The 26,784-nt window shown below is 47.4% G+C and overlaps 2 protein-coding genes across 3 annotated transcripts in view; both read left to right on the top strand.

The window, feature by feature from the left end:
• The window catches only part of LOC123574662 (putative golgin subfamily A member 8F), a 34,159-nt gene extending 21,580 nt beyond the window's left edge, over positions 1-12,579 (top strand). For both annotated transcript variants that reach the window (XM_073995411.1, XM_065547688.2), the window contains 18 exons: positions 1,590-1,709; positions 2,295-2,354; positions 2,538-2,618; positions 3,475-3,513; positions 3,779-3,826; positions 3,915-3,999; positions 4,094-4,200; positions 5,254-5,340; positions 5,446-5,553; positions 5,748-5,835; positions 6,236-6,354; positions 6,718-6,786; positions 8,437-8,512; positions 8,944-9,035; positions 9,596-9,696; positions 9,779-9,879; positions 9,969-10,124; positions 10,211-12,579. In XM_073995411.1, coding sequence (XP_073851512.1) covers positions 5,278-5,340; positions 5,446-5,553; positions 5,748-5,835; positions 6,236-6,354; positions 6,718-6,786; positions 8,437-8,512; positions 8,944-9,035; positions 9,596-9,696; positions 9,779-9,879; positions 9,969-10,124; positions 10,211-10,404 — 1,167 coding nt within the window. In that variant the 5' untranslated portion in view covers positions 1,590-1,709; positions 2,295-2,354; positions 2,538-2,618; ... (3 more) ...; positions 4,094-4,200; positions 5,254-5,277 and the 3' untranslated portion in view covers positions 10,405-12,579. The remainder of the gene's footprint in view (positions 1-1,589; positions 1,710-2,294; positions 2,355-2,537; positions 2,619-3,474; positions 3,514-3,778; positions 3,827-3,914; positions 4,000-4,093; positions 4,201-5,253; positions 5,341-5,445; positions 5,554-5,747; positions 5,836-6,235; positions 6,355-6,717; positions 6,787-8,436; positions 8,513-8,943; positions 9,036-9,595; positions 9,697-9,778; positions 9,880-9,968; positions 10,125-10,210) is intronic.
• On the top strand, positions 7,933-8,429 carry LOC135971761 (golgin subfamily A member 2-like). The gene has a single exon (XM_065547694.2). It carries the CDS (start codon positions 8,050-8,052, stop codon positions 8,368-8,370), a length of 321 nt encoding a protein of 106 aa, XP_065403766.1. The 5' UTR covers positions 7,933-8,049; the 3' UTR covers positions 8,371-8,429.
• Positions 12,580-26,784: the final 14,205 nt, after the last annotated feature.

The raw sequence follows: 26,784 nt of genomic DNA, 5'->3' as shown, positions 1-26,784 counted from the left end.
GGGCCCCACAACCCCGGCACCTCTGGGCTGCCCCCACCAAAGTCTTGTCAATCAGCCCTGCCCCTTCAGCAAGAAGCCCAGTCCCTGCCCTCACCAATCACCCCAGGGTGACTTTGGGTGTGTGACTACTGGGGCTTCCCACTCCATTACTGGGCTCTCACCTCCTGCCTACCCAAACTTGACCTCCCTGGGTTCTTTGGGCTCACGTTTCCAAGCACCTGGGTCCCCCAGCCCTAGGCCCCACCCTCGCCAGTTGTCCCTGGGTGACTTTGGGCTGGTGATTCCTGGGGCTCCCTACTGCAGACTCGGTCCTCCCCTCCTGCTGCCTCAAGGTCAAACTCCCTGGGCTCTTTGTGCTGGTGTCTGCAAGGACCTGGGTCCCAACCCTGTGTTTCCCTCCCCCATAGTGGAGTGGGACTCGGACATTGCGCTGATGTGCCCCACCCCCAACCAGGAGGAGTGGAATGTAGTGATGTCACAATCCGCCTACTAACTGTCATTACTGGAAGACCGGCCTTTGATCTTATGACCCAGTCCCCTAAGTGTTGTCACCCCATTTCTTGTTCCTCTGGTCACAGCACAAATTTGCAGCTGGAAGGGGAATGGAGACTATGGGATCTAGGAGCAAGCAGTTTCAGGCTGCCTCACTCCCTTAACATAGACATTGACAGGGGGAAAAGCCTACACTTCCCCCGTGAGCTCAAAACGTTGACAGTATCTGTAGGTGGCAATGGGAGAATGGGTTTGGTTTGGTTTTCTCCCAGGCTTCTACTTTGCAGAGAGATTTTAACATTTTTTTTCTGAGTTCTCCACCTCATATTCTAATTCTCCATGGTTCTGGGACCAGACTGCCCTTCAGTCTGTGGTCTCTGAAGTGAGATTTGCTCATCTTCTGTGGAATAGATCTTGGGAAACTGAACTTGACAGCTTGAATCTTCCTCATATTATCTTGACCTGGGGAACTTTGAGTGCCACGGGATAAATGTGAGACATCTTTCTGAAGCATCAGGTTCCCTTGATTCTCTTGAGATCAGGAGAAAAAACATTAATGTACTTAGGGATGACAGTCACATAGGCTTCTGAGAGTACACCAGACTTCTCTCTGAAATGAGGCTTGGGTTGTCCTCTTTCTGATGAATTCCCAGATTTAACAGAAAGGCTGCCTTCTGCCATGAGGACACATTGATATAAAAGTTTGAGGGGTACTGGTGCACTTCTTGATACTAACAGATGTGTGAGGATGTATGACTCTAAACCATGCAGTTCCTGCCTACCTAATGTTTACTTTTCTACCTCTACCTCTGGTTTTGGTCCCTGGCAGCTGCTGATTCTTGCAAAACCCCAGAGCTTGGAGTCAGAAGACTGAGTTTCCAAGTTCCAGTATCACCTTTTCCTTTTTCTTTTTTTTTTTTTGTCTAGCCATTATATCAATCCCTCTCAGTCACTAAATGATGGTGACAACACCTTGTACAGTTGTTGGCGTCATTAAATCAGATGGTGTATAAGAGCATTTTGTTAAAACTATAAGGGAGGATGTGGCTGTAGGGGCCGATAGTTCTCATGAGCATTACTGCTCTTCTTTCCCACAGTTAAAAGAATATTGGCAGAGGAACAGCCCTGGTGGTCCAGCAGGAGTGAAGAAGAACAGGAAAACAAATGTCAGTGTCCCTGAGACAGCCACTTCTGGTGGTTCCCACTCACCTGGGGATGTGAGTCTTGGCTGACCAGGCTCCTGGGGACAGGGGGCCCAAGGGGCAGTAGAGGGTAATTGTTAAGATTGTGAATGGACTGTTGGGTACTGGTTCAGAATTCTGGGTTTGAATCCTGCCTCTCCATCTGCTAGGGATATGATTTAGGGCAAGTTGCTTGAGCTCTTTGGGTCTCTCTTTGCACATCTGTATAATAGAGGTGGTATTATTGTTTGACTTCCATTTGTGAAGTTTAAATGAGATTTGTTATTGTTTTATGTTAATCCCTAGTACATGGCCTACTGTAAACACCCAGGACACCAGGATATGGTCATTGCTGTTTGATTTTCCTCATCCCCAGTCTCAAGGGGAAGCCAGGACAATGAGAACAGCCACTTGCCATCAGGAGTCACTGAAAGGGCCCCAGGGTGGGATGGTGGGGAGATAAGAACCACGAGAGAAGTTGGCACAAAGGAGTTATGGGACGAAGGGTCCAAGACAGGCAGAAAAGAAAGTTGTGCCAGTTGATAGGGGAAGAAAGGAAGTCAGAGGGCTCAGACACTGAGAGGGACAGAACATCTCCATGTGCACTCTCACCTCTTGTAGTCAGCAACAGGTATCGACGGAGAGGGCCCTACGTCATCTGCACCCCTCAACGATCTGGAGGTAAGAGGCTCTGGGTGGAGGTACAGTGACCCTGCAGGCCAATCCTCCAACCTCCTCCCACAGCAGGGACTGGGTGCCCCTCTGCCAGCTGAGACAGCCCACACACACCCCAGCCCTAATGATTGTTCTCTCTACCTCTCCCCCGACTCCTCCTCCAACTCCTCCTCTCTGCATGTGCCTCAGAGCCCGTCCCAAGAACTAGCAGCTGCCCTGGACTCGAGGTCCGTCAAAATCATTCACCTGAAGAACACTATCAAATCTTTGGTAAGAGTCCAGTGGGGTCCCCTGATTCCAGGCTGACAATCCTGGGCTCCAGTTTCCCCTTGGGACCCTGAAGAAAGGGACTGGGGGTCCCTGGTGCCAAGGGCAAATAGGGAGCTGGGGCACCCAGACCTCACCTGGAGGGACCCCAGAGCACGCACCATGGATCTTCTTTTGCTGCCCTCTTTGCCAACTCTCTCCTCTCCACACACCCCTGCTCAAGTCCTTGCTACACACGCCCTGGGGTTGTTGCCTTTTGGGGGGGTGTAAGCCTGACTGGTTGTCAGGGGCCCTGTATTTCTGCCGTGACTCAGTCCCTAATTTGCTCTTTGATTCTGGACAAGCCGCCTCTCCTTTCTGGACTCGGGTTTCCAGAGGAGGTAGTGAGTATCTAAGGTTTCTGTTAGCTCTGAGAGTCCGAGATTTAAAGGCCGCCTAGAATGGAAACCTCAGGGCCAAGGGCTGCTGTCTGTCCTTTTCCGTTAGCCTATATCTGCTGTGAAGAACCGTACCTGGCCCATTCATGCGCAGTAAATGTTTATTGAATGAACGCACTTTTCTAAATCACAAGCAGGCAGGAGGGGGGCCTTTCTCCAACTCCATCTCTAGAGGATTGTGTTCCTGTCCTCTCAAGAGATTCCACATTCAGACTTTGAGTTCTGTGGCTGTGGGTGAAAGCCGACAAAGACCCAAATCCTCTGTCCTTGGGAGCTTGAGGAGAGTTGACCAGTTTGTGTTCCCACTGGGTCTGAGAACTTTGCCTTTAAAATCCATTCCTGGCCCCACCTACCGCTTCCTGGTCTGGAGAATAGAGTTGAGGGGGCCACCCTCCATCACCTTAATTTGACTCTCTCCACAGAAACAACAGAAGAAACAAGTGGAACATCAGCTGGAAGAAGTAATGCAATTTCTTTTTTTCCTCGCGACATGACGGCTGGGTTTGGGGGGCACTCAGATGTAGAGGCCCCAGTCTCGTCTCGCCCACTCCCAGCCTGGGGAAGAAGGCTCACCCCTCAGATTCTACCCCATCCCCACAGGGTCCCTGATAACCTGGTCTCATGGGTGGGCCTGTCCTGGGGCATTGGTGGCATTCTGGGGGCATGTCTCTTGCTGTGCCATCTCTGCCTCCCCCTGGTAAGAGCTCTGTCTTCCTCTTCCTATAGGAAAAGAAGGCAAACAATGAGAAACAGAAAGCCAAAAGGGAGCTAGAGGTGAGTGGAGGGTGTGAAGTTTTCTCCTGTCCTCCGGGGAATGTTTCTTTCCTTCTCTTTCAGCACTTGCTTGGCTTTTCTCCCAAAGGTTCAAATCCAGACATTGAACGTACAGAAAGGGAAACTAAGTACGGACCTGTATCGCACGAAACGCTCACTCAGATGCTTTGAAGGTGGGAATCTGGGCGCCCTGTCATCCTTCAGCCTGGCACTTTGACAGGTCTTTAGGGGAGTCCTTTGGGACCCATCTCACATCTGTCATTACAGAGGAGTCCAAGGATCTGGCTGGCCGCCTGCAACATTCATTGCAGCGTAAAGGGGAGTTACAGCGGGCTCTGTCTGCTGTCACCGCCACACAGAAGAAGGCGGACAGAGTGAGTCTGACCACCTGCCCCGTCCCTGGGAGCCTGGCTTCGCAGATGGAGGAGTGAGCCTAAAGGTCCCTTCTGCAGGATGGAGTGTCCTGCCCAGAAGGCGGCATGGCCATTCCTCACTGCTTTTGTGTCTGGTTGTTAGAGGCAGCTTGGGGCTGAGTCAGCTGCTGTGGGTGAGTTGGGGGGTGCGGTGGGGAGCGAGTACTGGACACTGAACTTGGAGGCCAAGTGCCTGCCCTGCCGTTACCTGGCTGTGGTCTTAGCCAAGTCCTAGGTGCGGTTGGGTACTTTACTCGTGAAGATACAGAAGAGTACCTTTAGTATGTTACCATTTCTGTAGAGAGAAGAAACCTGTGTGTGTGTGTGTGTGTGTGTGTGTGTGTGTGTGTGTATGTACATACTATGATAATATACAGAAAACATGTCTGCAAGGTTCATAAAAAACTCAGGAGAGAGCCATAGGTGGCTGGGAGATACTTCCCTTCTGTACCTTCTGAGTTTTGAACTATGCGAATGTATCATCCTTTCAAACAGTGAACAAAAGATTCATTTTCCCCTTCCTATCTGTACCCCCATCCCCAGCAAGAAAAATGGGCTTAGAGAATTGGATAGAGCTGGGCGTTCAAATCCCAGCTCTGCCTAAGTGATGTTAGGCAAGTGCTTAACCTCAAATACTCCATGTGTTTTCATGTACACAATAGAGGTCATCATAGTAACTGTCTCCTATGGTGGTTGTGAGAATAAATGGGATTGCTAGCATGGTACCTGGTGAAACACTCCATAAAGGTTCAGACAGTTGTAGTAATAACAGTAATAACAAGAGCAATATTATCTGATCTCTCTGGGCCTCTGTTAGCCAGCTGTAAATTCGATCTCTTTCCCTGTCCCTTCCAACTTTACTGAGTTCTTTTAAAAACCAGACCACAGACTTGGAAATGCCTCGATCTTTACTGACCGAGTTGCATATTAAGCCTAGCCCTAGCCTGTTTAAGGGGCACTGTATGGAATGGCCCAGGTTCCCCAGATAGAAACTTCTCACTCTTCACCATCCAGTCCTCGAGCCGCAGTAAAGCACGTATGGAGTGGAAGTTAGAGCAGTCCTTACGGGAGCAGGCACTGCTGAAAGCTCAGCTGACACAGGTGAGGTTTTGCAGAGGCAGGGAGGGAAGGAAGATGACCCCAGGTGGCCAGGAGCAGGTGAGGACCAGTGACAGCCCTTCCGAACTTCTGTGCCCATTCTTGCAGATGAAGGATTCACTCAAACAAGCCCATCTAGAGAGAGACGAATATGTTCAACATCTAAAAGGAGAGAGGGCCCGGTGGCAGCAGAGGATGAGAAAAATGTCCCAGGAGGTGAGATCTGACCCTTCAGCCCCGCCACCTTAGATAGGTCACTGGATGTTTCTGGGCATCTGTAACATGGGAATATACAGCCAGAGGTGGTCATGGGTCGGGGCTTTGTGGAGGTGGGGGCAGAGAGGGAGATGGCAGCCTGTCCAGCCACCAGCCCCTCTCTCCAGGGCCCTTTATCCCTGTGCTTTGGGCAGGTTTGCACACTAAAGAAGGAGAAGCAGCATCACATGCGTCTGGTAGAGAAGCTGGAGAGGAGTTTGTCGAAACTAAAAAACCAGATGGGTAGGATGGGGCTGATGTGACCTGGGAGCAGGCCTGGCATCAGAGGGGGCTCTGGGGGTGGCTTAGAATGCCCCAGGGAGGTGGGTGGATGGAAGGGCTTTGAGGCAGAAGGAAAGAGGTCTGTGCCAGGAAACAACAAGTCTTGTTATCTCCATGAGCCTGAGTGTCCCCATCAGCAAAGAGGGCCCGTTGTCAGCCACCCACAGTGCTCTCCATCTGAAAGTGGTTTGGAAGATTGGCTGCCATCCGGGTGCGAGGAATCATTAGCAGTGAGGCCAAGTTTGGGGAGCCTGAGAGGAGCTGTGCACCAAGAGGAGGGTTTTTTTGTTGTTGTTGTTTGTTTTGTTTTGTTTTTGTTTTTGAGAATCCAGAGGCCCTTATTGTCTGCTTCCTTTCTCAGCTAAACCCCTGCCCCCGGAGCGCCCAGCAGTGCCCGCTGAGGAGGAGCTGCAGCACCTGAGGAAGGAACTAGAGAGGGTGTCAGCAGAGCTCCAGGCCCACGTGGAAAACCATCAGCACGTAAGTCCCCTGAACCAGCCACAAAAGGAGAGGCTTCAGGAGCAGGAGGAGAAGCTTCAGCAGCTGGCCGAGCCACAGAGCAGCGTCGAGGAGCTGCTGCGTTGCCCCAACTGGGGAGCCTGCCCTCCTCCCTAGCCCTCCAGGCCTTTGTTTCCCAACTTGTAAAATGGGGCAGTGTAGCCCTCACGTGAAATGTTACTTCTAAAGGCACCTGTGAGCCAGAGCCCTGCTCTGGTAGCTGTGGGAGAGAGGGGATGATTTTTCTAACCTGCCTCCACCCTTCCCCGTGCCATGGGAGTCAGACACCAACTTCTGGGGTCTCCAGCTGCAGTGGGTGGCAGCTGATTGCTTCTCTCTGTCCAGAACAATGAGAACAAGAGTGCACTGCAGTTGGAGCAGCAAGTGGAGGAGCTACAGGAGACGCTGGGCGAGGTGAAGTAGATTGTAACCCCCACCCCATCCAAGAAGGGCTGGGAAGCGGGCACCAGCCTCTGGGGAGGGGAGGTGCCAGGCCAGAAGCAGCTCCAGCCTGGGGGCAGGTGACCTCAGCACCCTCCAGGGCAGTCTTATGACCCTTTCTTCCTTCCTGCCCTCTGACTTTTAGAGGTGGGTAGCCCTGGGCTCCTCCCAGGTCTGGACATCATCATCCCAGCTAGAGGCATGAAGCCCCCCAATCATAGGGGAACAGACAGTGGGATAAGAGGCTCCTTATGCCAGGCACAGTGGCTCAGGCCTATAATCCCAGCACTTTGGGAGGCTGAGGCAGGAGAATCTCTTGAGGTCGGGAGTTTGAGATCAGCCTGGCCAACATGGTAAAATCTCATCTCTACTAAAATTACAAAAAAAAAAAAAAAAAAAAATTAGCTGGACATGGTGGAGCATGCCTGTAATCCCACCTACTCAGGAGGCTGAGGCATGAGAATCGCCTGAGCCCAGGAGATGGAGGTTGCAATGAGCTGAGATTGCACCACTGCACTCCAGCTTGGGCCACAGAGTGACACTCTGTCTCAAAACAAAACAAAAATGCTCCTTAGATTGAAACTGGATTCCAACCTCGGTTCCACTGATCACCATTCAAGTACTTTGCATCTCTAAGTCTCTGTTTCTTTTTGAGATGGAGTCTGACTCTGTTGCCCAGGCTGGAGTGCAGTGGTGCAATCGCAGCTCACTGCAAGCTCCATCTCCCGGGTTCACACCATTCTCCTGCCTCAGCCTCCCGAGTAACTGGGACTACAGGCGCCTGCCACCATGCCCAGCTAAGTTTTTGTATTTTTTAGTAGAGACTGGGTTTCACTGTGTTAGCCACGATGGTCTTGATCTCCTGACCTCATGATGTGCTCACCTCGGCCTCCCAAAGTCCTGGGATTACAGGCATGAGCCACCACGCCCAGCCGCCTCTGTTTCTTTAACTTCAAAAGGAAGGTAGCATTTTCCTTACAGAGGAGCTGAGGATTAAATGACATAATACATGGAAAGCATTAGGCCTGTAGCACACTTAGCAGATGGTAGCTGGCTCCCACTGCTTTTCCACCAGTCTGTGGCCTACAGTTTAAATGGTGAAGGAGGGTATGAGATTTGAGGCTGAGGAAGGAAGCATGGGGTTCTAGGAAAGGGAGAGAGTCACTTAGGCCTGGAGTAAGGGGCCAGGGGCCTGGGCAGGCGACAGAGCCCCACAGTGCCCTCGCTACCCTATTAATGGGCCCAGAATCTGGAAGCCAGCCGCCACGTGCCCTCACACCCAGGGTCTTCCTGCAGGTGGAGCTGAAGAGCCAAGAGGCTCAGAGTCTGCAGCAGCAGCCAGACCATTACCTGGGTCACCTGCAGCAGTCCGTGGCCACCTATCAGCAGCAGGTGGCCGCCTATCAGCAGCTGACCTCTGAGAAGGAGGTGCTGCACAGGCAGTTACTGCAGCAGACCCAGCTAATGAACCAGCTGCAGCAGCAGGAAGCTTGGGGCAAAGCGGTGGCCGAGATGGCCCGCCAAAAGTTACAGGAGACCCGGGGAGGGACCTGCTGAGGATGGGGCCATGAGGGGGACGACCTGGCAAACTCCGTGCGTTGTCACTCTTTCCTGGCCCCTTAGGAGCACCTGGAGGCTGCCAGGCAGCAGAATCAGCAGCTGCAGGACCAACTGAGCCTCATGGCTGTCCCTGGGGAAGGTACGGGAGGCCACTCAGAGGAAGAGGACAGAGCCCCAGGAGGAAGGGGGGACTGTTAGCAGCACAGGATTGAGGAGTTGGAAGAGACCTTTAGAACAGCTGGTCATTATGCCGACCGGGTGCCTGCACTAAGTTCGGCATCAATATGGTGACCTCCTGGGAGCGTGGGGGCCACCAAGTTGCCTAAGGATGGTTGAACTGGCCCAGGTCAGAAACGGAGCAGGTCAGAACTCCTGCACCGACCGGTAGTGGGACTGTGCCTGGGCGCTATAGCAAGATCTTGGTACTTAAAAGGAAAAATAAAGAACAGTAGCTTATTCCTCTCTAGGAGGGGCTGGCTCAGGGTTACATAGTGAGGGTGGAGGCAGAGGTGGGCCCACAGTACCTCCATTGTTGGGTTGTCTGAGGAGCCCTCTGGCCACTCCCCACAGGAGATGGAGGAGAACATCTGGACAGTGAGGAGGAGGAGGCCCCTCAGCCCATGCCGAGCGTCCCAGAGGACCAGGAGAGCTGGGAGGCCATGGTGAGCCTGACTCCCCCCGCACCGATTTTGCCACCTTCCTCTGTGGTCCCTGCAAGACCCCTTTATGCTCTTACTTTCCCTGCCTTCTGATTTCTCTGGACCCTCACCCCTTCCGAGAGCCAGTGGTCAGACACCATTTCACCTGTGACGAACTGAGGCCCCAAGGGAAGGGGCTGCGCTCCACCTCTCTGCCCCGTTTGTTCTGTGTATGCCCCTACAAGAATGCTCACGTCTTGCCCTCAGGTGGCATGTTTCAAATCCGCTGGAGCCAGTGCCCAGGAGGAGCAGGCAGGGTTACAAGAGCGGGTGACAGAGCAGAGGGTGTGCTGCCAGCACCTGGCTTACCTGGTGGCCTCGGCCCAGAAGGAGCCAGAGGCAGCGGTCCCAGCCCCAGGGACTGGGGGCGAGTCTGTGAGTGCGGAGACCCACCGGGCCCTGCAGGAAGTCGTGGAGAAGCTGGCCCATGCCAGGACTCACCTCCAGCTTCTCCATGACTTACTTGAAAATGCCACCTGAGGGCAGGTCGCTACCGAGATGTGACCCCATTATTTTGGCTCCAGAGCGGCTTTATGGACCACCGGGAGGAGATGGCGGACCTGAGTGAGCTGGTGGAGAAACCCGAACTTCCGTTCATCGAATACTGGGGAGAGAGATGCCATCAGTGAGTGGGAGGCCAGAGCAGGGCAGGGGGAGCTGCAGGGCCTTCGGAGGGGCCCCAGCGTCTGAGCCCTGTCCTCCCGCAGGAATGTTCATCAGCTTCTAACAGAGGCAGGGGGCAGTGCCGAGGATGCAGCAATGGGAGGAGGACATCATCAGGCTGGTCCGGCACAGGGAGGAGATGAAGGTAGGGTGTGCAACATCTCTGCAGGGGTGGGGGTGGGCGTGGGGGTGGGCGCCGGCAGCGGTGTGACAGCTGAGCACCCCTCCCTCCAGGTGAAGCTGCTGGCGCTGCAGGAGATGCTGTTATGGTTGGCAGCGACTACAACAACAAGCACAGCAAACTCCTGATCTCTGCCCAGAACCCTGCTCATGAGCCCCGTCCAGGAGCCCCAGCCCCCCAGGAGCTTGGGGCTGCCCACAAGCATGGCGGTGAATAGAGCCCTCAGGCGGGGCGGGCAGGCAGGAGCAGGGGGTGCTGGCGCTGCACTCAGATCCCCGCCTCCCTCTCTCCAAAGATCTTTGTGAGCTGAGCCTCAGCGTCAGCGCCGAGACTGGGCAAGGAGAGGCCAGGGAGGGGTCTCCCCAGGACAACCCCACTGCTCAGCCCATCGCGCAGGAGCACCAGGAGCACCAGGAGCACCCAGGCTTGGGCAGCAACCGCTGCGTGCCGTTCTTTTGCTGGGCTTGGCTGCCAAGAAGAAGGAGATAAACATCACCGTCATCAAAGAGCTGGTCAAGAAACTTTTTAAAAAGAAACAAAGTTATGGGGTTAATCTCCTACACAATTCATTTAGTTCATTTGAATGTTAGAGCCACTCTTGATTATTTGTGTTTCTAGTTTGTAGTTTAAGTTTATTTGTAAAAAGTTAAAAGAGATTGGGTCTCTGTGGCCTTCACTGAGGTTCACTCTGGCATCCTTTAGCATTTTCTTTTTTAATTTCATAATTGTAGGTCATTAGCATGTATATCGAGTTTGCCCTTACGTGGTGGGAGTTCAAACACCCCAAGACCCACTGTTTGCACAGAACTATTCTCGCTGGTTTGGAATAGGCTGCCATGCTTTTGTAATGTTATTATAGCATGTATGTTCATTACAGAATTCAGATAAAATTTGCTTATGTTCTGCTACTGTTTGATCCAATCTTAATCACAGTGAGCCCTTCATTAGCTCAATATGCGGTTTGCCCTCAAGTGTGCACTGTTGATTACTTTGTAGGGACATATTTTGTGCAGTATTTATGTGATCATGCCTATGCATGAGGAATGAATGAATTTCAGTCACACATTCCCTAAATCATAACTTGATGATGCTTGGGAAAGACTCAACAGTTAAAACTTCATGAGGTTCTAATGTCTGTGTCCAAAACACATCACAGTATTAGGATGTAGGGAGATACGTACGTGTGCTCCCTGGGGTGGGGATTTCTAGTTACTAGACCATCTCCATTTTCAGCATTTGGCATCCTCATGATACTTTTATAAATATGACGTTAACAGGAGACTAAAATACGATTTTACTGATGAATAACAGATTTGCCTGCATTCACTGAAAGAGCGCAAATATTGGGTCCTGTGACTTCAACTGATTCTTCCAAATTGTATGAATATATCAGTGTATTAGATAAGCCCAGTTTCAGAATAATAAAGAAAAAATGTTAGACCAAATAATGCGACTAATTAACAGTGGTACAATTTCTAGCCCATGGGTTTAAAATGCACTTAAAGTCCTGTTCTTGCCTTTTATTTTCTGAACTTCCTGCTTTTGCATTCTTTGAGTTCAGTTTAAAGACCGTTACTTTAAGTCCATTTTAAACCCTCAGGCTAGAAATTGGACCACTGTGAATTAGCCACATTATTTTGTGTAATGTTTTTTTCTTTATCATTCTGAAACTGGGTTTACCGAATACATTGATAAATTATTTCAAAGGTACTTTTGTCGTTGAAATCACTTCACTTTTACCCTGATAAACATCAGTGACTGGGCATGACCTTCAGATAGTGTTTAGCATCTGTGACCAATCTGACCATACTGTGTTCATCAGGTGCCGATGGGTTAAATCACACGCTGGCGTATTTCAGTTGAATGTCCATCTGGAAAATAAATTTACTGTGTTAACTGAAATTCCACTCTTTGTGTAGGTATTTGGCATATATTTAAGAAACAGCTAAAAAGGATGGAAATCATAGGACAATAACTTAAGTCTTTCTTCAAAGTGCACGCAGTCTTTTGCGATACCTCATTCAGCCAAGTATTTGTGCTCTTCCTCATTCAGTGTAAGGCAGCTTTCAATTTGCTTAGAAGGCAACATTGGAAGGTTAGAGTTCATTAGAAACATAGAATGTTAAAATGTGAGTTCAACTGACTAAATTTGAATTTTCTTAGGAAGAATCAAAATACCTATTTAAATATTGCAATATATAGTAACCATTTTTAAAGTATTTAATTAAACCTGATAGGTTTTCCAGAAATGAAAAAAAAAAAAATTCAGCTTTAATACCAAAGCTGATTTTTAGAAAATTTGAACATGTAAATCCGCCCTATCCATAATATAGTTTCTCTAAAACTTTATCTTAGTCATTTTAAAATAATATAACTATTAAAAAATGTAACTGCTATCAATGTTCTGAAATAAGTTAAAACATTTTAAAATATGAACACTGTAGTTTAAAAGAAAGAAACGGTGGGAAGGAAAAGTAGAGAAAGAAATGCCAATTCCAGTCCAAAGCTTTATCTGCCAAGTTTTCTTAGAATGACTTTTACCAATTTATGAATTCTTGTAAACAGAATGTATAAGGAAATACTGAAAGACTTTTGCCTAAAGTGGCATTATTGTCTGCTGGTGTCATGCTACTGTAATGTAATAAATTCTTAAGTTGTTGCAAAGTGCTGTTTTTGCCTTAAAATTTTATTTTGCGTGTCTTGAAAACTATAGTATTAAAGGTATTGATACTGTGCCAATGCTGGGCATGCCTGGCATGAGATAAACTGTTTCATTTTTACAAACTTGTAATAAAACTATGCAAGTGTTTATTAAAAGAACACAAAATAAAAAAGTTATGGGATTAAAAAAAGTTATGGGGTGAAAAAGTTATGGGATAAAAAATGTAAAAAAGTTGTGGCAAAAAACCCTGTGGCAAAAAAGTAGAAAAAAGTTTCATGAAAAGTTGCAAAAAAATTATGAAAAAGAAGTACTGGGATTTAAAAAACAAGTCATGGGATAAAAATAAAAATTAAAAGCAGACCCCTGTCAGCAAAGCCTGGAGAAGCGGGGCTGGAGTCTCCACCGCCACCGTGTCCCTACCACCGCTTCCCAGTCACCGCTTTACAATTAGGGTAGCAAGACAAGACCTCTGTCTAATGGGGAAAGACAAATAGACCCTTTGCCACCTTGACCAGGGCTGAGTCTTTAAATTTCCAGATGACGATGATTGTTATTTAAGAGCCAGAGGCTGGTGGAGTTGGTTTGTTTCGAGGAGGTCTGATGGCCTTTCTCTCACCATAGCAACTTTTCCCTCAGGGGGGCTCCCAGCTTCTTATTCAGAGAGGTAGCTGAGGCAGGACAGTGGGGCTAACTGTGGACCAGGGAGGACATGGGCTGCTGGGGTGGCCCCCCTTCCCCGGTGTACATACTGTGTCTGTGTAGCGTTTTGTATATAAGATATAGGGTAGAGCTGCCCTTGTGTCTTAACTAGGCTGTGGTTGGAGCTGGCACATGGGGAGGAGGTTCTAATGATTATTTGTGGCTGGGAAACTTATTTATTGCTAGCATAGGACAGAGGAAGGAGGCGGGGATGGGGTCGTGGCTCCGTGGTGATGCGACTCCTGTTTATTTTGCTTTTTATTTTGGAATAAACGGATTTAGCCATACTCCTCGGCCTGGTGTGTTCCCGTTTCCCTCACTGGGTCCTGGAGTTTGTGCCACCGAACGAGGAGCCCCAGAGTGTCTTGGGCATGTCCAGCTAGGCTGTTGGGGACCTTCCAGGCTTGTTACCTGTATGCTGCCTGGTGGCGCCTGGGGGATTCCACAGGGACTGCCATGGCGCCTACTGGGCGCGGTCGGGCCCTGACAGCCAACAGGCTCAGAAGCCTGATCTAGCGGTGGCCGGGAAGACAGGTACCAGCACCTAAGGGCACTGACTTCCACCCAGCCCAGGCGTCTTCCATTCCGTCCCCGTGCCTCCCTCTCCTGTCTGCACCTGGTGGCCTCTTCTGTCTGTCCCTCCAGAGCGCCGGCTGCCCCGCAGGCTCCCTCCAGGCTGCGTTCATGTCCCTGCCCCCTGGTGGCCAGAGCCGGCTTCACAGGATAAGAGCCAGGGAAGCTCCAGGGGCTTTCCAGGAAAAGTGAACCTTGGAAAGGGTATGGCCTTTTCACCGCTCCCGACAGCACCCTAGAAATGGCTTGGCCTTTCCCCTCCCCTGAGCGCCACAGAGAACACAGCCAGCAGAGGACACATTTCCCCGCCATCCAGAAATGGGTGTGAGGGACAGCAGGACTGGTAGAGACTGTCAGGCCACACCGCTGCCTGCACAGCACTCCCATGCTTGGTGGGGGCGGGAGGGATGGCGGGGGCTGTCCGCAGGCCGGGCAGGACAGGGAGGCTCACTGGAGGTGCTGCACTTTGGAGGGGCAATGTCAGGGGACAGCTTTCTCTTGTTGGGACACAGGACTCCAGAAGGACAGCACGGTGACTGATTCCCAGTGCTAGAGGCGAGGCGGCCAGCCACATGTAGGAGAGTGTGTGTGTGTGTGTGTGTGTGTGTGTATATATGTATGTGTATATGTATATATGTATGTGTGTATATGTATGTGTGTATATGTATGTGTGTATATGTATGTGTGTATATGTATGTGTATATGTATGTGTGTATATGTATGTGTGTATATGTATGTGTATATATGTATGTGTATATATGTATGTGTATATATGTACATATATGTATTTATAGATATTTATAGAACAGGGCAGGGACATACCACCGAGGGGGGCACACGTTTTCAGCCACAGTCACACCTGGAGGTGTCAGCTCACCACTACAGCAGACCAAGTCACAGATGAAGGGGGCTGGCTTTGGGGCCGAGGGAGCCACTGTCAAATCACAGAACAGCCGCCCAAGCAGGCTTGGAAAGGGAGGCCTCCCAGAAGAAGGGGGATCTATTTAGAGGTCGAAGGAGGGCCTAGGGCTCTCAGGACGGGATGGACTTGCCGGACCCGATCGGCTGGCGGTTGGAGAGAAAGCAGAGAGAAAACAGGAGAGAGAAAAGTGAGCAGAGAGCTGGTGAGGCAAGTGCAGAGCACAGGTGTGCCACAGCAGCTGTGGGAGGGTCAGGGAGGGGAGGGCACAGGTGTGGGCGTGTCAAGGTTCCTGGAGAAGAGGGGCTGGAAGGGAAAGGGGAGGAAGATGGAGGGAGGAGCCGGAGCTTCACAGGTAGTGCCTGGGGACTGTGGCAGCCCTCCCCACCCCACGTACGCTGGCCTCGTCCACGGCACCCAGGCAGTGCACCCTCTGTTAAGACCAATGCTCGCCCCCCTCAGGCTTCCCTCTTCTCTGGTCACCCTGTCTTCCAACCCACTGGTCCGGGGCCACCTCTCGCCTTGGGGAGCCCAACGCAACAGCCACCAGGCCTGATAGAGAAGGAACACTGCTTGAACCAGGATGATGAAGCTAAAAGGGATGGATGGCTGGAGTGATCACCGGAGAACCCTCTGGGTGGTCAGAACGCCCAGGATCCTCTGAAGGGACCCTGGGGGAGGCAGGGAGGGCAGGCAGCCGGATGCCACTGGCTATAGACTTGTAAGTCTAAGAGAGGAGCCTCAGCTTGTTGGGGGTTGCAGGTTGTATAGGTGAGGCTGGGCCCTTCCTGTTGGGAAAAGCAGAAGAGGGAGTGTCCATGGCAGGGGAGGTGGGTGGGCTTGCTGGGCAGAGCTCAGCCGGCACACCAGGCACTGTGGTCCCCTTGTCTGAATAGCAGAGGCGACCTCTAGGAGCAACAGGCCAAGGTGCGTGAGCCTGCTGACCTGCGATAGTGCTTCAGCGGGGGCCAGGGACCCTGCCTTCAGTCACATGCTGGCAGCTATGATGGGACCTGGGAGGGAGGGAAGAGGCCGTGTGTCCCCGCCTGGGCGGTGAGGTGTGTTGTGGGTTGACCGTGTGTATGGGACTCTCGAGGTTTTATCCTAGGTCACCACTGGGTTGCCGTCAGATAGAGGAGGTGGGACCCTGACTCTCACCCTGCTCTGCAGTGGATTTGGCTCTCAGCACTCCCAGGCTGGGAGCTGTATACTCTGCCCTGGCAGCATGACTCGGACTGCACAACAGGTACAGTGTGCCCAGGATGACATTCCTAGGCCTCTGGCGTCCTCAGAGTGCGGCCCCACACACAACCCCCTCCCAGCTCTCAGCGCTTACACCGTAAACCACGAGCTCTCTGACAGCTCCAGAGAGCACCCACGTCTGCCAGCTTGGACACAGAGCCTGTCACAAGAGCCCTCAGGCTCAGCCGTGGAGGCTGGGGTGCTTTGGGGCCATGGGGGCAGCCCTGGTACCTGCATCTGGCAAGGACGCTCTGCACCTGCAGCCAGGAGTTGTCCACAGGCCCCCAGGGTCGTGTTGATGTCGCTGATCTTTTTTTTGGCAATATTAAGTTTACCCCTGTCTTTTTGTCTTGAAAGTCCATCTTTTTTTTCTTTAATTGAAAGTCCATGTTCTTAAATTTAGATTTTCTTGTTTTGAACAAACTTCCTCCTCATTCTTTGAGTGTGTGGCTTGTTTTGGGGTTTTTGTTGTTGTTGTTGTTGTTGTTATTTTCTTGAGACGGAGTCTCACTCTGTCACCTAGGTTGGAATACAGTGGCACAATCTCAGCTCACTGCAACCTCCGCCTCCCGGGTTCAAGCGATTCTCCTGCCTCAGCCTCCTGAGTGGCTGGGAATACAGGCACATGCCACCACACCTGGCTAATTTTTGTATTTTCAGTAGAGACGGTGTTTTACCATGTAGGTTAGGCTGGTCTTGAACTCCTGACCTCGTGATCCGCCCGCCTTGGCCTCCCGAAGTGCTGGGATTACAGGCGTGAGCCACCGTGCCCGGCCTCTTTGTGTGTTTTCTTATGTCTTTCATCTTAGTTGCAAGAAGCACCTGGGTTTCCAGGAATTTTCTTAGCTAACTCTGTTCCTTTATCTATTTCCTTTCCTCACTAGTTTTGGATAATTTATTTTCCTTCTTCCTTGCTTCACTGATTTACTTTTCTATTTTATTTAGTTTGCTAGTCATTGTTTCTTTTAAGGTTCTTAAGCATAAATTCTGTTTTTCTTTTTTTTCCCTGCTGGGAAATACTGGGGCATAGCACTAGGAATACAAATTATGTTTAAATAGAGCACAAGGAACCATCTTAAAGGAATAACTGATGGTGAATGGTGATTTTTTTTTCCAATTATCATTTAATAAAACAAACTTGTGTCTTAGAGATTCTCGAGGGATCAGAAAAGTGAGTGTCGAGTGTTTAGTCTGCAATCATTAAAGACAGAGAATGTCTCATAAGTTTGGATTTGTGTTACTTACATGATTGTGATTTATGGACTCTTTCTTTCTTTGCCTTTCCCTTTTATTTTTTCTTTTGTTTCCTTTATTTATTTTATTATTTTTATTATTTTTACAGACTCACTCTAAAAAAAATAGGGTCTCACTGTGTCCCCCAGGCTGGAATGGGTCTACAGGTGCATGCCACCATGCCTGACTAAATTACATTTTTTTTTTTTTTGTAGAAACGGGGTCTCACTTTGTTGGCCAGGCTGGTCTTGAACTCCTGGCCTTAGTGATACTTCCATGGAGTCCTCCTAAAGTGCTGAGGATTACAGGTGTGAAGCACTGTACCTGGGCAAAGTTTTCGTTTTTTCATATGATGTATAAGGTATATAGAAGTGCTTTATTTATTTATTTATTTATTTATTTAGGAGATGGAGTCTCGCTCTGCTGCCCAGGCTGGAATGCAGTGGTGCAGTCTTGGCTCAGTGCAACCTCTGCCTCCTGGGTTCAAGCGATTCTCCTGCCTCAGCCTCCCGAGTAGCTGGGATTACAGGCGCCCACCACCATGCCTGGCTAATTTTTGTATTTTTTAGTAGAGATGGTGTTTCACCATGTTGTCCGGGCTGGTTTTGAACTTCTGACCTCAAGTGATGTGCCCGCCTTGGCCTCCCAAAGTGCTGGGATTACAGGCGTGAGCCACCGTGCCCGGCAGAAGTGCTTTTAACTCCACAAGTGTTTAGGCGTTTTGGTTTATATTTGTTATTTTTACTTTTCTCCTTTTACTACATCAAAATGAGTCCTTTGTGATTTCTGCCCTAGGGAAGAAATCATATCTTTGTGGTTTAATTTAAAATCATTTTTAATATATGCCATGACTGTAGTCAACTATTGCTAATAATGTAGTAATAGTAGCTTGCTCATTCTGCACAAATCGTCAGGACACAGTGGTAATTTCTCCATGTGGATTATCTCCTGATTCTTAGAACAACACGAGGTACATATTATGATTGGTCTACTTGTTGTGCCTACCAGGCCCATGAAAGATGAGTAATTATCCCAGGCCACTGTCTCCCTCACCTCCAATGGTGGGCCAGGGCCAGGGCCAGGGCCAAGACTTTGAATTCCAGAGTGTTAGACACCACCCTATACAGCCTCCCACTGAGTAAGGGTGGTCACTGTTTGCAGGGTGTAGAGTTTGACAGATACATCTGTTACTTTGACTCCATTAGTTTTCTTTAGGATGCTTGAATGTGTGAATATATTGATGAATATATTAATTGTTGCCTTCTCTCTGTGCTTGGAAGAGAAGAAAATTGAAGTTTACCACTACTATGGGTTTACTTTTCATGCTTTGTTATTTGGTGTATAAAGATTCACACCTTGTATCTTTTGTAGGTCATACGGTTTTTAGTTTAAAGGGAATCATTTTCTCATGAGTTTAGCCTTGAATTCTACTGAGATTTACATTGGCAATCCTGTTTGCATTTTGTTTGCCTTGTACAGCCATACTTTTATGCACTTCTTTCCTACTAATGTGTTTATTTTGCTTTTGATGTTGATGTATTTATTCAACAAACATTTTTAGATGCCCGAGTACGCTCCGAGCACTGTCTAGGTGTCCCAGTGGCGATCGATATATAGCCCTGCCTTCATGGATCTTCTGGGCTGGTCAGGGAGACATAGCAAACAAGTAGACGAATGAATAAGTAAGTTCAAAATTTTAGTTCTGTTCTAATGTGGTAGCCATTCACTTCATGGGGGTTATTTAAATTAAAAATTAATAGTAGCTACTCATTCAGCACGTATTGTCAGACGCAGTGGTGCTTTCTGCACACGGATTATCTCCTTTGATTCTTTTAACAACAGAAGGTATGTGTTGTTATTGGTCCTACTTATGAGGTAACCAGGACCAGGCGCATGAAATGTAAGTAATGACCCCAGGGCGCTGCCTCCCTCACCCTCCACTGTAGGGTAATTTTTAAAATAAAAATTAAGGCCAGATGCAGTGGCTCACAACTGTAATCCCAGCACTTTGGGAGGCCGAGGTGGGCAGATCACTTGAGCTCAGGAGTTCAAGACCAGCCCGGACAACGTGGCAAAACCCCGTTTTTACTAAAAATACAAAAATTAGCCAGGTGTGGTGACAAACACCTATAGTCTCGGCTACTTGGGAGGCTGAGTTGGGGGGATTGCTTGAGCCTGAGAGGCATTGCAGTGAGCGGAGATTGCACCACTGCACTCTAGCTTGGATGACCCTGTCTCAAAAAAAAAAAAAAAAAATTAATGTACATAAAATATTTTGTTCGTCACTTGCATCTGTCATATTTTATGTGCTTGATAGTCACATGTCTAGTGGATACTGGATTGAACAGTGCAGATGTGGGACATTTCTGTCAGTGCATGAGGGTTTGGTAGACGGTGGTGCCTTAGATGCTGTCATGGAGGTGGGTTGATTCTGAGGTATGGTGTCGAGTCACTGGGGGCACCTGGAGTGGTGACCTGAGAAAACCTGAATTTTGAGAAGGAACCTGTACTGTGAGGGTGTTGTCTATAGGGCATGTGGTACTTGTATTTAGGATTTTGGTAAAAAGTGACTATTTGTAAGCTATTTAAAGTTTCTTTTTTTTTTTTTTTTTGAGACGGAGTCTCGCTCTGTCACCCAGGCTGGAGTGCAGTGGCGCAATCTCGGCTCACTGGAAGCTCCGCCTCCCGGGTTTACGCCATTCTCCTGTCTCAGCCTCCCGAGTAGCTGGGACTACAGGCGCCCGCCACCTCGCCCGGCTAGTTTTTTGTATTTTTTAGTAGAGACGGGGTTTCACCGTGTTAGCCAGGATGGTCTCGATCTCCTGACCTCGTGATCCGCCCGTCTCGGCCTCCCAAAGTGCTGGGATTACAGGCTTGAGCCACCGCGCCCGGCCTAAAGTTTCTATTCTAAAAGTATAGGGTTTTTAGGTAGTATGTTTTCTCTTGTTCTAATATGAAATGTTTTGGTCATATTAGGGAAAATAATTGGCATGTTGATACATTTTTATTTTCATTGATTAAATCTGGTAGCCATTATTTACTTTTATAGATTGAACAATGGTTCAGTGTTTCAAAAGTATTTTGAGTTTGTCTTTGAAAAGAGATAGACAGGCAGGTGCAGTGGCTCAGGCCTATAATCCCAGCAGTTTGGGAGGCTGAGATGGGAGGATTGTTTGTCAGGAGTTCAAAGCCAGCCTGGGCATCATAGCGAGACCCCATCTCTACAAAAAGTTAAAAAATTAGCTGAGCATGGTGGTGCACGCCTGTAGTCCCAGCTACTTGGAGGGTTGAGGTGGGAGGATGGCTTTTCCAATTATTCTACAGATATTTTTCAAAATGGTTACTTTTAAAGTATAATCTTTTTATTCAGAGGTGGGATGCTAATTCTACAATTGCCTAGGACTTCTTTAATTTGTATATGTTAAGAAATTTTAATGGGCAATGTAATAAGTGTTGAAATTTGTAAGAATTATTTCTGTATGTTAGAGTTGTTATAGCGCAGACATTTTCCCTGTAGTACTTCTCTGAGTCTGATTTGTTTTCCTCCATCGGTGCCACATAGGTTTGTTTTAAGAAGGTGAAAAATAAAAGCTGACTAAGGTACATACTGATTATCTCAGACAACATGCAGACATCACTAAATGAGAGCAGTTCTCATCAACTCACCATTTGTTTCAGTTAGAAAAAAATCTCATCAGAATTAACTTATCTGTTTGAAATACCTTTTCAAATCACACTGAATGTGATTTATTAATAGTGATTTATCAAATTCAGTTTTCTGCTGGATACTAAAGGAACACCTCATTAAGACTAGTGTTTATGCAAATAGTACAGTATTTTTAAAACTTTTGATTGTAAAAATTTCTTTTAAACTGAATCCATACAGATATGTTATTGTTCAGATATTTAGCACTTACATAGAAACTCACTGATCTACTAACAAGTAGAACAGAGACCTTTAGCCAAATGCCTCTGTACTCAGCAATAAATGATTAATTACTGTTTTGCTCTTTTCTCTGGATAAGGCTTTTAAAAATTTTTATTTTCCCTTTTGCTATTACACCACAACTGGTTTAAATTTTGTTACTATTGCAGAATTGCAGCAGATATTACAGTTGATGTCTCCCTGTGTATACAAGGGAGAGTTTCTCTGGGCTGTGTATATGGGGGAGTGTGGGCCTGACCTGTCACATTCAATTTTTATTTCACAGTCTTATATCTAATGCTGATCATGGCATAATGTAACTAGCTTGGGTTAGTTTCCTCGGTCCCTGACTCTTCAGAGCCTGTTTTCTCTCTGTTTACAGACGGGCCAAGGTTGCTTGGGTGAGTGGTTTACTGGCTTCGCACACAACTGAGCTCCAGGAAAATACACCTGTTGTTGAGGTAATGTCTTCTATGACTGAAATGTGATGAATGACAAGAAATACTGTTGTTGGTTCTGTAATTTAGAACATGCAGCTTTCCTTGACCTTCACTTGATTTTTCTTTGTGGGATTGTGGACATCATTCTAAAACTATCACCTCAACAGACCTCTAGGCTTAAACACAGCAGCTCATCTACAATGTAGTCCATCATTAAAACGGCACAGCTGAGTTAACAAGGCTCGTGAGCCCTACTCATCATTATTTCATTTGTTTTTGAATAGGGCTTTTTTCATTTCCAGTTTTCTTGTAGTCTGTCCAACATTTTATTACAGCTACTGTATTTCCTAGTTAAAGCATACCTTAAAATTCAAAATTCAAATTCTTTGGCTTTTCACCTTGAATTTAGTGTTTTCGTATGAAAGATTACTTTATGCCTGTTCTGTTAATGTATGTTACACTTAATTGGTAATAGACTTTTCTCCCTTGAACTGTGAGAGGCTCAAGAGTCAGCGTAGGTGAAAAGAACGAAGGCTTTTTAGGGGAAACAGCAAGAGGTCCTGAAGGACGTAAAAAAGGGGTAAGGAGTGGGGATTTTGTGGAACTGAAGCTGGTTGTGTGGTATTTGGGGCTTTAAGAGGAATTGGAAAACTTTCTGTATCTGTGTTACCCACTATAATAGCCAACTGGTATTTGGAGCCTTAAGAGGAATTGGAAAATTTTCCCTCTGTGCCGTTCACTGCAGTAGGCAATTGCTGGGATGGTATCCCAGCTGTCCTTATAGTGTCTGGGTGGAGATTAATTTAATTTCACTTTATTTCCCTTGCTTACAATTCCATCTCTATTTCCTGCAAACGGTTGGATCTTTGAGATACTAGTAAAATGCCACTAAGTCTAATTTTTTTTTGCCTTTTTGGTGGGGGCCTAAAATAAATGAATTGTGACCTATGTGATTACTGATGGTCCCCAACTTGGTTCTCAGAGATGTGTTGAGTAGATTTTTATCTAAAAGATTGAACATATAGGGCAGTATTACCAGGAAGATAAGAAGGCTTAGGATCTCAAAAATGGGGATTTCTTCTGATGGCTCAGAGGAATCTCCAGTGATATGGAGTAGCTGTAGGAGATGGCAGAGAACATAAGGTCCAAGACAAAGTCCCAAGATTTCAGAGGACATTCCTGCATCATCAGAGCAGGCGTTTGTTGCTCAGGAGCTGTGAAGAAAGAGCCTCTGAATATGTAAAATATGACTGTTGAATTAAATGATTCAGTAGTTGCAGTAGTAAGTAGGATAGATACTTCAGGAAGCTGAGTTAGTGAATTTGAAGATCAGTTGCATGAATTCTTTTAGGATTCAGAAAGAAAGAGGATAAAGATTATGAACTAAAAAGGCATGGATGATAGTTTCAGATTTGTTGTGCTACCTAGTATAGTAGCCACCAGCCACTGCGGCTGTTGAGCGCTTGTAGAACAGCTAGTCTGAATTGAGATGACTAACTTATTGAAAAGAGTACTAAGGGTACCCTGTCATTTCCAAACCCCATTGTTCTACTTGATCTTTTTCACAGCATATATCGCCACCTGGCATTTTATGTATTTATTTCTCTTTCCACACTAGACTGCAAGTTCCTTTGGAACAGGGATTTTGAACTGTCTTGTTCAACACTCCACCCCAATGCCTAGACAGTGTCTTGTATATATAGATACAGACAAATATGTCAAAATAAATGAAGAAAACTGTATCAGTATGCTTGGGACTCCCCGTAGCAGTGCCTGGAAGATGGTGTGTTTGCTGCTGCAGGAATTCTCAAGGGACTGGGCAGAGGGCATGTGAAGTAACCTGGGACCTGCTGGTCACCCTGGGGGATGTGCTGCCCTCATTCTACTGGTACTTGCTGTTGCTGCTGCTGCACTCCCACTTGGAGGGTTTGGCCCCGCAGTTCCCCGCAGTTCCTGAATCCTATTTGTTACCTGTGCTCACTCAGGTTGAGTTCTGTGGCCAGTTTGTGTTCTCAAAGTATTTCTGCTACTCCACTTGTACTTTGTCGATGTTGTATTCCTGGTGCTGCCTCAACGGAGAAGAAAGGGTGGGTGTTAATTCCTGAGCTTCTTGTATCTTTTATTCTGGTACTGTTCTCTTCATGGGTGTTTGCTGATGCTTTATTAATGTGAAATGCAAGAACGTAGGGAAAATCATACTTATTTCATTTGAAAAAATGGTGTGTACTGAACTCTCTGGTGAACTGTTTTGAATTACACACACTGTATTGTGAACTACATTTGGTTGGATAGTAGGGAGCTTATATAATAACTTGAAATTGAGCCAGGTGCTCCTTTGTGATGCCATCTGAATTTTGTTATTTCTCAACACCTTTTAGTTCTTTAGTTCATTACTTTTAACGGCAAACACTGTAATTACTTTTGCACCAACCTAATTCCTGCTGTGAGCAATTGGCTGTGATAATTTAAGGCGCCACTAGAGGTCATTCGAGCACTAGAAAAAAAGTTGTGTACTTTTTAAGAATTTATGTTTCGGCCGGGCGCGGTGGCTCACACATGTAATCCCAGCACTTTGGGAGGCCGGGGCGGGTGGATCACGAGGTCAGGAGATCGAGACCATCCGGGCTAACACAGTGAAACCCCGTCTCTACTAAAAATGCAGAAAAAAAAAAAATTAGCCAGGCATGGTGGCAGGCACCTGTAGTCCCAGCTACTAGGGAGGCTGAGGCAGGAGAATGGCATAAACCCGGGAGGCGGAGCTTGCAGTGAGCTGAGATCATGCCACTGTGCTCCAGCCTGGGCGACAGAGCGAGACTCCGTCTCAAAAAAAAAAAAAAAAAGTTTTAACTTCCAGAAGCAGGATCTGTGGAGGCTGAGCAGGTACATGGTACCAGGTTTCATCTTGTTCTTGTATTGTTAAAAGTTTCCGCTACAGGATCTGTGGCTCCATTCCACTGGTGATTTTTACCATTTGAGAGGAATAAGAGGAGTGAAAACCATTATGGCCTCTCCACAGCAATGCAGTCAACACCGAGCACGTGACTTCAGGGGATCTGGAACCCTGTGGGGTCCACTGGTGAATCTTTGGTTCATAACTCTTGAGACCAGCTTTCTGTAAAACTCACAATTGGGTGCTTGTAGATAATTTTTCAGTAATCAGTAACAAAATTTCAAGTGTAAGATAAATCCCGAAATCTCTATTAGGTTTACTATCAGTGAACAAGAAAAATTGTGGTCGAAGATCCTATAACCATTTTATTTTTAATTTTACTCATTTATTCATTTATTTTTTGAGACAGAGTCTTGCTCTGTTGCCCAGGGTGTAGAGCAGTGGTGTGATCTTGGCTCACTGCAACCTCTGCCTCCCGGGTTCAAGAGATTCTCAGCCTCAGCCTCACGAGTAGCTCGGACTGCAGGTTCATGCCACCACGCCCCACTAACTTTTGTATTTTTAGTAGAGACAGGGTTTCACTATGTTGACCAGGCTGGTCTTGAACGCCTGGCCTCAAGTGATCCACTTGCCTTGGCCTCCCAAAATGCTGGGATTACAGGTGTGAGCCACTGCACCTGGCCCCTATAAGCATTTTAAAGGCATAGAACCTCATTTTGTTACTCACCTTTGTACCTCACAGTGCCAAGTCAGCAAAGTAATGTGTATTTCAGGCACTCAGTCAATGCTGAAGAGTTTAATGAATGATTAAAAGAATGTTGGAAGAGTATGATGGTGTAATTTGTGACAAAGAGACAGAAAAAATGGAGCAAAAATCTATTTTGCCATCCTTGTAATATAATTTAAATCTCTTTCATCTTATTTTCTCATCAACAGCTACAGAAACTAACTGGTCATGATCTCCTTTATACATTTGGAAGCATTTATTGGCATCTGTGTCTTTTTCACAGAAAAATAAAACTTATCTGAAGCTTATTTTCCTAGATTACACATTTACCACTATGTAATCATTGTGGTTTCTATGTGTAATAATTTAAAGAAATATTACTGATATTAAGCCAATATATTTAGTCTGAAGCATGCAGTGGATATGTTTTAGGAAATTTAATATAGACTCATCAAATTCTATAACTGGAAGGAATTTTTTTTTCTTGTGACCGAGTCTCACTCTGTCAGCCAGGCTGGAGTGCAGTGGCGAAATCTTGGCTCACTGCAACCTCTGTCACCCAGGTTCAAGCAATTCTTCTGCCTCAGCCTCCTGAGTAGCGAGGATTACAGGCATGCACCACCATACCCAGCTGATTTTTTTTTTTTTTTTTTGTATTTTTAGTAGAGAGAGGGTTTCACCATGTTGGCCAGGCTGGTCTCAAACTCTTGACCTCAGTCCACCCACCTCAGCCTCCCAAAGTGCTGGGATTACAGGCGTAAGCCACCACACCTGGCCAAAAGGAATATTAACAGACATTTTAGGTTAACTCATTCATTAAATTTCTTTATTATCGGTTGGACATGGTGACGCACGGCTGTAATCCCAGTACTTTGGGAGGCTGAGGTGGGAGGATAACTTGAACCTAGGAGTCTGAGACCAGCCTGGGTAACATAAGGAGACCCTGTCTCTAGAAAAAAAAGAAACAGTCTGGCGTGGTGGTACGCATCTGTGGTCCCAGGTACTCAGGAGGCTGAGACATGACCCCGGGAGGTTGAGGCTGCAGTGGGCTATTATCATGCTACTGCACTCCAGCCTGGGCAAGAGAGCAAGACCCTGTCTCAATTTTTTTTTTTTTATTATGGAAAATTTCAGCATATATAGAAGTAGAGAGACTAAGAATAACAAGGCAGCATCATTTGCTTCCAGCAATCATCAACACTGGTTTATCTTGGTTCATATATGTCTCCTGCTTTCATTCTCTGTCTCTCTTTTTTTTTTTCTCTCTCTCTCACTGGAGATTTTTTTTTTTTTTTTTTTTGAGATGGAGTCTCGCTCTGTCACCCAGGCTGGAGTGCAGTGGCGCGATCTCGGCTCATTGCAAGCTCTGCCTCCCGGGTTCATGCCATTCTCCTGCCTCAGCCTCCTGAGTAGCTGGGACTACAGGCGCCCACCACCATGCTCAGCTAATTTTTTGTATTTTTAGTAGAGATGAAGTTTCACCATATTAGCCAGGATGGTCTCAAACTCCTGACCTCGTGATCTGCCCGCCTTGGCCTCCCAAAGTGCTGGGATTACAG

Source organism: Macaca fascicularis, chromosome 7, assembly GCF_037993035.2.
Source record: "Macaca fascicularis isolate 582-1 chromosome 7, T2T-MFA8v1.1".
Classification (NCBI taxonomy): domain Eukaryota; kingdom Metazoa; phylum Chordata; class Mammalia; order Primates; family Cercopithecidae; genus Macaca; species Macaca fascicularis.
This window is presented reverse-complemented; position numbering and strand designations above follow the sequence as displayed.